The following is a 9,589-nucleotide window of genomic DNA, read 5'->3' on the forward strand; positions in this document are numbered from 1 at the left end:
GTCCACTGATGGACCCTGATGAGGACTGTCGGTCCACTGATGGACCCTGATGAGGACTGTAGGTCCACTGCTGGACCCTGATGAGGACTGTCGGTCCACTGATGGACCCTGATGAGGACTGTCGGTCCACTAGGAACAGTCTCAGTCAGGGGGACAGCTCTAGTTAGCAGTCAGCAGCTAACTCAAAGAAGAAGGACAGTGGGTGAAAAGGACGAGATCAGTCACCATTTAACAGAGACGGTAAATGACTGTGATGCCATATTTTATAAAGCCCTGCTGACACGTATGTTAGATGTTACACTAGATCAGGGGTGTCAAACATACGGCCTGTGGGCCACAACACAACCGGCCCACGACTCTGCATACACCTGATATTGATGCACTGAAGGCTGAGAGGAGTCAGGTTTCAGGAGCAGGTTAAACAGTGAGTAGATATTTTATGTAAAATGCTGCCTCGGAGGCTTTTCACCTCGTACAGGATGCAGCTCTCTGGAAAAACAAACAAGGAATACTTGTGTTCAAATTTAAAGACACTGAACATTGTACCAAATACTGTTGATCAGCTGCTTCAGTACAAAATAATCTGTGTCAGACTTCTATCTTAAAATAATGATGATTTATATTGTGAAAGAGACGTCTGAAAATCAGTGGAGAAATTCTGAGCGTCTCAGTCTCCATGATATGACTCGTCCCACTGTCAGGATTTGATCCGTTCGGTCTGATAATATTTGGAAAGCCAAGAAGATTTAATCATTTCATCCCCGTACAAGTTAGCGGCCGGCAGCAGTCACACTGCGCCTGCTCTATTGACCCAATGATGCAGAAGACCAACACTGTATCCATGTCTCTTATTACATCCATGGCCACGCCTCTTTTGCTTCCACAACGCCGACACGCTGTCTGAAATCACACACTGGAGCACCATGATGTCGCTGTTGTTTGTTTCTGTGTCAACATGCAAAAGTGGCATAAAGAAGAGACTTCGTGGCAGCTCTATAGCGCCATCTCTGTGTTACAGGGTTATTAACTGGAGACAAAACTTTTTTCTACCACACATAGATCATAAACCCACGAATATAAAAACAACTCACTGAGTTCGATTTGAAATATAAACATTATGTTGCTTTTTATCCACAAAAACTGCAGCTCCTGTTTTTACTGTCATTTGTTTACAGTCCTGCCTGGAGCAACATGGCGGCCATGTTGACACATTGCAGCAACAAGCCGATGCTGTCAATGCAGTGTCTACATATTTGAGCTTGATGGCGATGACAGAGAGAGCAGCACTGACAGAAACCATGACAAAGATGGAGGAGGCTCTGATTGGTCCAGATATCTAGACACTTGGTCCGTACCATTAGCACGGCGGCGTACACCTGCGGTGCGCCGAGTAGGTGGAGTCTGTAACCAGGCCCGACAGATCCATCACTAGATTTCAGTAGGGATAGCGGTGTACATGTCACCATGACCACACTGCTCTGACAAACACAGACAGGTCAGAGAGGACTGGTGAGACAGAGAGCTGATGATGTCACTCAGGCTTATAGAAAATCACACTGTGAGCGCAGGAAATGATCTGTCATCTGGTAAAGGTACCATGAAGTTTGTCCTGTAGACCAACACTTTTGTCAGCTGACAGTCACGTGTTTGCCGCCGCCAGCTGACAAATTAAAATCACCTCAGGCAGCTAAAAGAACGACATAGTAGATTTTAAGAGAAACTTTGAATCAGAGATTTGATTAATCATAAATAGTTTTAAAAAAAGTAAAAATTTGTTGGAAGAGTCGACCAACATACTGTGGGACATGGGACGCATTAATAACTGTTTACAGTAAATCTGATTTATTTTTTTGCTTTCACGCATGTTTATTGAACTGACTTCAAAGCAAGTAATAGATAGTGCAGGTTCTCACTGCAAAACACACGTCTGACAGTGACAGGAACCAATCACCCTGAAATCAGCCTCTCACCGTCCCAAATGTCCTCGTGGGTACAAATCACACTGCCTTGAGTGACAGAGGAGATAAAGAACAAGAAGAACTAAATACATGAGATAAAATAACAATAAGAAAATAACTAAAGTAAATTTAAGGGGATAAAAAGAGTTATTGAACAAATAGTCCAGTAAATCTGATTTCTGACATTTCCTGTCACGACACCACTAAGTATGATTTTAATGCGAAATGATTACATGACTGTCACACACATGCACGAGGACGTGGAGGAGACACTGACCACATTCTTTACAAGTTTAACAAGCAGTAGCTAGATTCACAAAATCTGCTGAAACTCAAGAGTCCTGAGACCTGCTGATCACCTCAGACTGACGACTGTTCATCAATATAAGTGTTTTAATAATAAATAACAAGTGTTGTGATGATCAATCAGCTAACAGCTTGTTTCTGTCAGTTTGTGATCAGCATTGATGTTTCTATCGTTCACCCTGTGACATCATCAATAACATTAATGATCAATAACACAGACACTTGGTGCTGCTCAGGTGGAATCTGTGCACTGACCAAATATTACTGTTGTCTATCTGTTCTGTTTGAATCATCTCAGTAAACAGACTTTGGGAAAGAATAAACAAATGAATAAACTCCCACAGCTGCTTTGACTCAGACCAGTGACTCTTACTGGTTTTCCTCCAGCACAGACTGACTGTGGGAGCGTTGTCAGACAGGACAGGTACACCTGTCGTGTTCAGGTGACACCTGATAACAGCTCCTCAACACTCTATTGTTTCTCAGTGGACGCCGTCTCCGTGGAAATAAACTGGAAACTGTTTCCTCTGACATCATGTGACCAGCTGAGAGCCAATCAGGTTGGTTTTAATAGCCACAGAGACAGGACAGCTCATCACTGCTGTCCGTCTGATGGAGGGACTCTGCTGTATGTGAACAACCAGGAAAAGCTACCTGTGACACAGGAAGTGAACACCTGATGATGATGTCATCGCATGTTATTTGTGTCTCTGTCCTCAGTGTCAAACTTATAAAAGGACACAGTTCAGATGTGGCTGCTTCGCTGCGACACCTCAGACTGACGACACCTTAAATCTGTACGGAGACACACTTGTGTCAGTATCATCTGTGTGAACGACTGATCCGTCCTCACTGTCTCTCTGAGGTTTCTAACATTTTTCCCATTAAAGGTTTTCTGGGGAGTTTTTCCTGACCAGCTGTGAGGGTCCAAAGACAGAGGGATGTCCTGTGCTGTAAGAGCCAAACTGTGATCTGTGACATTGGGCTTTATAAATAAAAGTTAATCGAGTTGAACAGATCAACAGTCTGTGTGTTGGTGTGTAATCAATAAATATACAAAACACCTTCCACAAATACAGAAAATATAAACTTACAAAATATACTGCAGATATGAAACACATCTGCAAAAACACCAACACGTTACAAAGTAGATCAGGTTTACAAAGTCTGGTTTTGTCTGTCCCCAGGTCCAGCACTAAGGGTGACGGGGACAGGATGTTCTCTTTCACCGCCCCAAAACTCTGGACCACTCTTCCTCCCGCCGTCTGATTCTCCCCGACCAATAAGACTTTAATGAATCATCTTAAAACATGTTTTTACTCTGTAGCCTTTAACTGCACATATGTGACTGTCACGCTGTGTAAATAAACACCTCACTACAGGTGTGATAATAACTGTATAATAACACATTATCACTCAGACTTTTGTGTTTCTCTCTTTCCTTTCGGTTCTTCACTTCCTGTGAGCTGTCAGAGCACTCCGTGTTTAAAGTGTTGCATCAGTAAAGTTGACTCGACTGTTTTATCTGAATTATTCTGGACCTGATTCTTCTGCCATTGTTTCACAGAGAGCTTCCTGAACCTGAGCTCACCTGTGATTTACCTGTTGCCTCTGACTTCCTGTTTGTTGCTCTGTTTCTGGCTCTTATATTGTTCTTGTAGAAAACACTTATATTGATAAAGAACTTTAACAGAGCCCTGAGCAGAGGAGCAGAGTGTGTTGTGGCTCTGTTGGACTCTGACACATGACCCATGACCCACAGGCAGCAGCGGGAGGTCTGAGCAGGTCTTACCGAGCAGAGGTGACGTCTCCGGGCACCTCTCCAGCTTCTTCTCCTCCGGTGGATGCTCGTCGGGTTTGGCCTCGCCTGTCTGCTCCGCGGTCACCTCCTTCTGGGTCTGGGCCTCCTTAAGATCGAGTCCGTGGTTGAGCTCTGGGTTTATGACCTGGGATATCTGCGCGGTGCCGTTACGGGACTGCTGGTTCTGGACGAAGGCGAACCGGATGTCCAGGGAGCGGACGTAGAAGACGAGAGTGACGGAGATATGGAGGAAACAGAGCAAGACCACCAGCTTACAGGTCCGGTGGAGGAGGGAGAAGTTCCCGGTGGAGTCTGCGGCCATCCTGACTCACGGCTCCGCCGACGGGAGATTAATGATGTGTCAAACTATGAGGAAGAAGGCGGAAGAGAGAGGCTGCGGCCCCGGGTCCTGGTTCCCCGCGGACTGACTGTTAGCTCTCGGGCTCCATTTTCACTCAACTTCACCGGAAACTTTCAAACTTTTAAACACCGCGATTCCGTTAAACTACAACCGGAAGTTTCTTTAAAACAAAAGCCGAATAACGAAACAACACGACGTTAACGGTCTGAGCTCGGTCACCGTCAGATAGCAGTTAGCTTCAATTAGCTTTCCGTGCCTTCACTTTTAAAGTGACGTTAACTGTTAACGCTAACTGCTACCGGGAGTTAGCAGCGCAGGAACTTCGTGTCTCCGTTACCCGGGTCTGTAAAACACCGGCTGCTTAAAGATTAAAGGTCTCCAGATAAAATAAAATAACTTATAAACTAAGTTTTAACTAAAACTAATGAGCGCTGCTGGTTTCTGACTCAGATGTTAAGAAGTAACGGGACGAGAAAGTCGAGACTCCACTGAGGACACCGACAGTGTCGAGCTCAGGAAATCAACCGGTGCACTTCCGCTGTACCTTTTCAAAATAAAACCTGTGAGCGCTGAGTTTATTTATTTATTTGTTTCTATTTATTTTATTATATTGTACCAACAGTTTCACACCGTGTATCTGGTGGTTGATTAAGTTTGCAAAGTAATGATCAGAAACTATAAATGAAAATAATGTGACAAGTAAGCACAAACTTCAACATAAAAAAACAAATATTATTATTAATAATAATAATAAAAAAAAAGATAAATAAAAAATAAATACATAAAAAAGACACAAGTATAAACACACACACACACACACACACACACACACACACACACACACAAGGATTTACCTAACTGAATATAAAGTTGTAAGATCTGCATAAATCAATCATTTTGGTCAGTGTTTTTATTACAAATAACTACTGAGTTTCATTTGTAGGTCCAAAAGTTAGATCAACTTCCACCCACATTATATAGCTATATATATATATAAATATATACTCTGTACATATATATTATTTTATATTAATATGGGTAGGTTTTATATTTTTTGGGATGCTTTGTATATACTCTTCATATTATATACTTTTATACTTTTTTTTTTTTTTTTTTTACACCTTTTTAGGTAGGCCATATTGCACGTTATTAGAAACAAACCATTTGGCTTCTTTTAGGAATTTATTTGAGCAGCTGTTGTGCTCAGTTTGTTGTTTGTTGTATGTTTAACATTCCAGATTTTCATTATAAAAGTTGAAGAAAACATATTTGATAATATAAAAATAATGTAAAAAAACCCAAACATTTCACAACAAATAAGTAAAATGTGGGGGGAAAGAGAGAAACATTACAAACCATTACAACCTTCAGGGTTTAAACAGAAGGAATAAAAGTGAAATGTCTCGATGACCTAAAAGTTTTTGACAATTTACAGTTTTTGAATCTTAAATTTTCAGTAATAATAAATTATGTTTTACAGTTGGTATCTTTAAAAATACAAGAAGAGTCTTTTAAGCAGAATCATTGTTTCCTCCTGTTGGCCAACGACGAGCTTGAACCTGAATATATTTATACAATATTATCAGTCAAACAGCTGCGTCATGTTTTATTAATCTAACTGTTTCACTGCAGATCAAATAAAATGTTCAGAAACAAAATCCAACTCTTTTGTAAAAAGAAAACTGTTTATTTGTAATATAAGAAACATGTTTCATTGATGAGAATATTGAGTTTAATAACTTTAATTTGGATTCTGACCTTCCTTTACTTCTTCTTTTTATAAATTGTTGATTTAATCTAAACTGAGACGGTGATGTGCAGCAACAGGAAATAAAATGAAGTGAAACAGTTAAAGTTTTTTGCATGTAGCAGCGAAAAGAAAGTATAAACACATAACTTCATATTGAATCTGATGAGTTCTGCTTCTTCCTTTTAATGTTCTTCACTTACAGTCCTGTGGCTTCACTGTGCTTTTATTTTGTAGGCAGACGCACCGCACTTCCGGTGTATTTCCGTACAATTTGAAGGTGAGTTTCAAACAGCTTCGAGTGGCACGAGGAAGGGGCGTGGCTGCTTCATGTGTCAATCTGTGACGACAAACATCATAAAGTTCATGAATCATTGATCAGTGTTTGTTAATCATTTATTCATCTTTGATTTTTCACAGGTCAACAGGTCACTCCTGATAGGGCTCAAAAATAAGTTAAATAAATGTAAGAATGAATACAACAAAAAATAAAATAAAATAAAATTTAAAATGAAATCAAATTGAATTAAATTAGGTAAATTAAAAATAGATACATTTAATTAAATCAAAATAAATAAATAAAAATAAATTAAAATCAGAAATATGACATTGATTTCTATCAAGTGTAACAGTACCTCTACAGTAAAATGTAGAGAATTATGGAAGCAGAAATAAGAAGTATAAAGTACTAAGTATGTAAAAATAAAATATCTGCAGTATGTCATAATGTTGTTAACAGTAGTATGTAAATTATTTTACATACTTATTATGTATTATGTAAAATGTATTATTTATTATAATGTATAAAACTAGCATGTAAAGTTATGAATATAAAAACGTGTATATAACGCTGCAATGTACAACACAATATGTACAGTAGGAGTAAGAATAAGTAATATAAACTTACAGTACTGTGATCAGGTTGGATCATAGTCACACTCTGATGATTAAAACTCATTATCATTATTATTATTATTATTATTATTATTATTACTCTCTCTGTTGAAATGTTTCTACCTGTGTGTGATTTCTTTCTTTCTCTTTCTTTCTTTTTGAGTTTTTATTGCTCTGATGTTTATTTCATGTTTATTAAGTGAAAAATGAACAAAAAAAGCCAATAAACTTTGTATGAGAAATAAATAAATAGATAAACCTCAAAGTTAGTCAGAAAAACACACACACACACACACACACACACACACACACACACACACGCGCGTAGTGATGCTGTAGTGAAGCAGAGACGCCCCCATGTGGTTAAATAAAATAAAGATGTAATTACAACCAGCTGACAAACTTCTTTCATCTTTTCATAACTTCCGTTTTTGTTTGTTTGTTTTAATTCTTATTATTTCTTTAATCTGTTTATTCTTGTTTTATTTAGTTCTGTTGTTTCTGGGGCGTCAACTTTTTTGTCTTCAGCAGTTTGGAGACGCTGACATGAGACAGATGAGCTGATCAGACTCTGATGAAGACTTTGTATCTGGTGTTGATTAATTCAGAGACACATTAACTTATCGTCTGTAGTAAAGCTGGTGGTGTGTGTGTACCTGCTCTGCATCAGAGGGTTCATGACAGGAAGTTGAGGTGAAGTCTGGTTGTCACGGGCGACCGTGATCAACATCTCACAGATAATAAAGTGTGTCGTCACATGTTTGACCTTCAGTAACCTCTATTCTATTGTGTGTGTGTGTGTGTGTGTGTGTGTGAGCTCCACCCAGTGCAAATAAACCCCCAAACCATTCTGTGTCTGTGGTGTTTCCACTGAGATTTGATGAGTTTATACAGTTTTATTTCGGCTATGTATGTTTCATTCATTTTGCATCTGGTGTGGTTGTTTTGTGTCTCAACACTCTTATATATAAATATGCAACACACACACACACACACACACACACACACACATACACGTCAGCATGTGCAGATTATGAGACAATGGGCCCCTGGACACAAATGTGCAGAGGGCCCCAAAAGCAACACACACAGACTTTGACATTTTGTCGTCTTTTTTTTTTTGTAGTTTCCTCATCATCTCGTGTCTCCTTGTGTCTCCACTATGTATATATATATATATATATATATATACATATATATACACATATATTTATTTTCTGTTAATAATCCTGTTTATTTGAACTATATATTTGTAAATAATCCTTTTAGATTTCTTATATTTTCACTTATCTTTCCTCTCTTGCAAGGAGCACCTGTAACGCAAATAATTTCCCCTCGGGGATCAATAAAGTATTTCTGATTCTGATTCTGATTCTCTTGAATCGCCTCTTGGTCGGCAGCTTACTTGTTTATTTGAGTGACATTTTATAGGTGAGGGCCACGGGGCCCTGATACTTCGGGCCCTTGTGCCTGTCAGGCCTGTTTGATAATCTCACTCTGATCTCTGATGTAAACTGGAGAGCAGTTTACATCAGTCCCGTCTGACCGCAGCTGATGTTTACTAGAGCCTGAGTCTGTCACACGTCAGAGACTGGAGATAAAGTTAGTTTCATGTTTTATGAAAGGATGAATTGATGGGTCAAATTATTGAATGAAATGTCCTCATAAATCATAAAGTGGTGCTGACACAGACGTGATCACTTTTCTCAACAGACAGAAAACAGAAACATGTGTAACTCTTAAACCAGTAAAGACTCCTACAGGAGGGGAACTGGGTCAAAAGGATGGTACAAAAAAAATTTAAATAAACTTTAACAAAGGGATCATGTAACATGGTGAGATGAGGATAAATAAAGTGCAGTTTAAACCATCTGTCCACCAGAGTAGGGACAAAAACATGGACCTCACATTGCTTCAGGAGTCTGTCTCCAGATTCTGTGGAAGGTATTTAACTAACTAACTGTGTCCAGTGTGACCTACAGCTGTTCCTCATTATAAGCGTCAGAGTCATTAGATGGAGATCGTCTCCAGGAGTGTCTGAAGTTCCTCTCTTAACAGAATTATGTTCTTACATATAATTGCCATCAGTCTTTCAGCTGTCACGAGTCTGGTTGTTTGTTTGGACCAGTTTCCTTCAACAGTGTCAGTCACAAGAAACATCACTGATCACAACGAACAGTCATGGACAAACTTTAAATTATTCATACAGAAATAATCTTAATAACAGATTATGTAATTCAAGTATAAGTATTAATCTTAAAACAGATGTTTAATGTTAACTATAGACCAATATCTAATCTTCCCTTTCTGTCAAAGATCCTTGAGAAAGTAGTCGCAGACCAGCTGTGTGATTTTCTCCATGATAATAATTTATTTGAGGAATTTCAGTCAGGATTTAGAGTGCATCATAGCACTGAGACAGCACTAGTTAAAATTACAAATGACCTTCTGATTGCTTCAGACAAAGGACTTGTCTCTGTACTTGTTTTATTAGATCTTAGTGCGGCGTTTGACACAATTGA

General features: G+C 39.0%; 1 protein-coding gene across 1 annotated transcript in view; it reads right to left on the reverse strand.

Annotated features, from left to right (window-relative positions):
• Positions 1-4,938, reverse strand: part of b4galt1l (DP-Gal:betaGlcNAc beta 1,4- galactosyltransferase, polypeptide 1, like) — a 40,895-nt gene extending 35,957 nt beyond the window's left edge. Inside the window, exon 1 of the mRNA XM_050041857.1 lies at positions 4,057-4,938. Coding sequence (XP_049897814.1) covers positions 4,057-4,387 — 331 coding nt within the window. The 5' untranslated portion in view covers positions 4,388-4,938. The remainder of the gene's footprint in view (positions 1-4,056) is intronic.
• Between the last annotated feature and the right edge of the window lie 4,651 nt (positions 4,939-9,589).

The sequence above is a fragment of the Epinephelus moara genome, chromosome 4 (genome assembly GCF_006386435.1).
Source record: "Epinephelus moara isolate mb chromosome 4, YSFRI_EMoa_1.0, whole genome shotgun sequence".
Lineage (NCBI taxonomy): Eukaryota > Metazoa > Chordata > Actinopteri > Perciformes > Serranidae > Epinephelus > Epinephelus moara.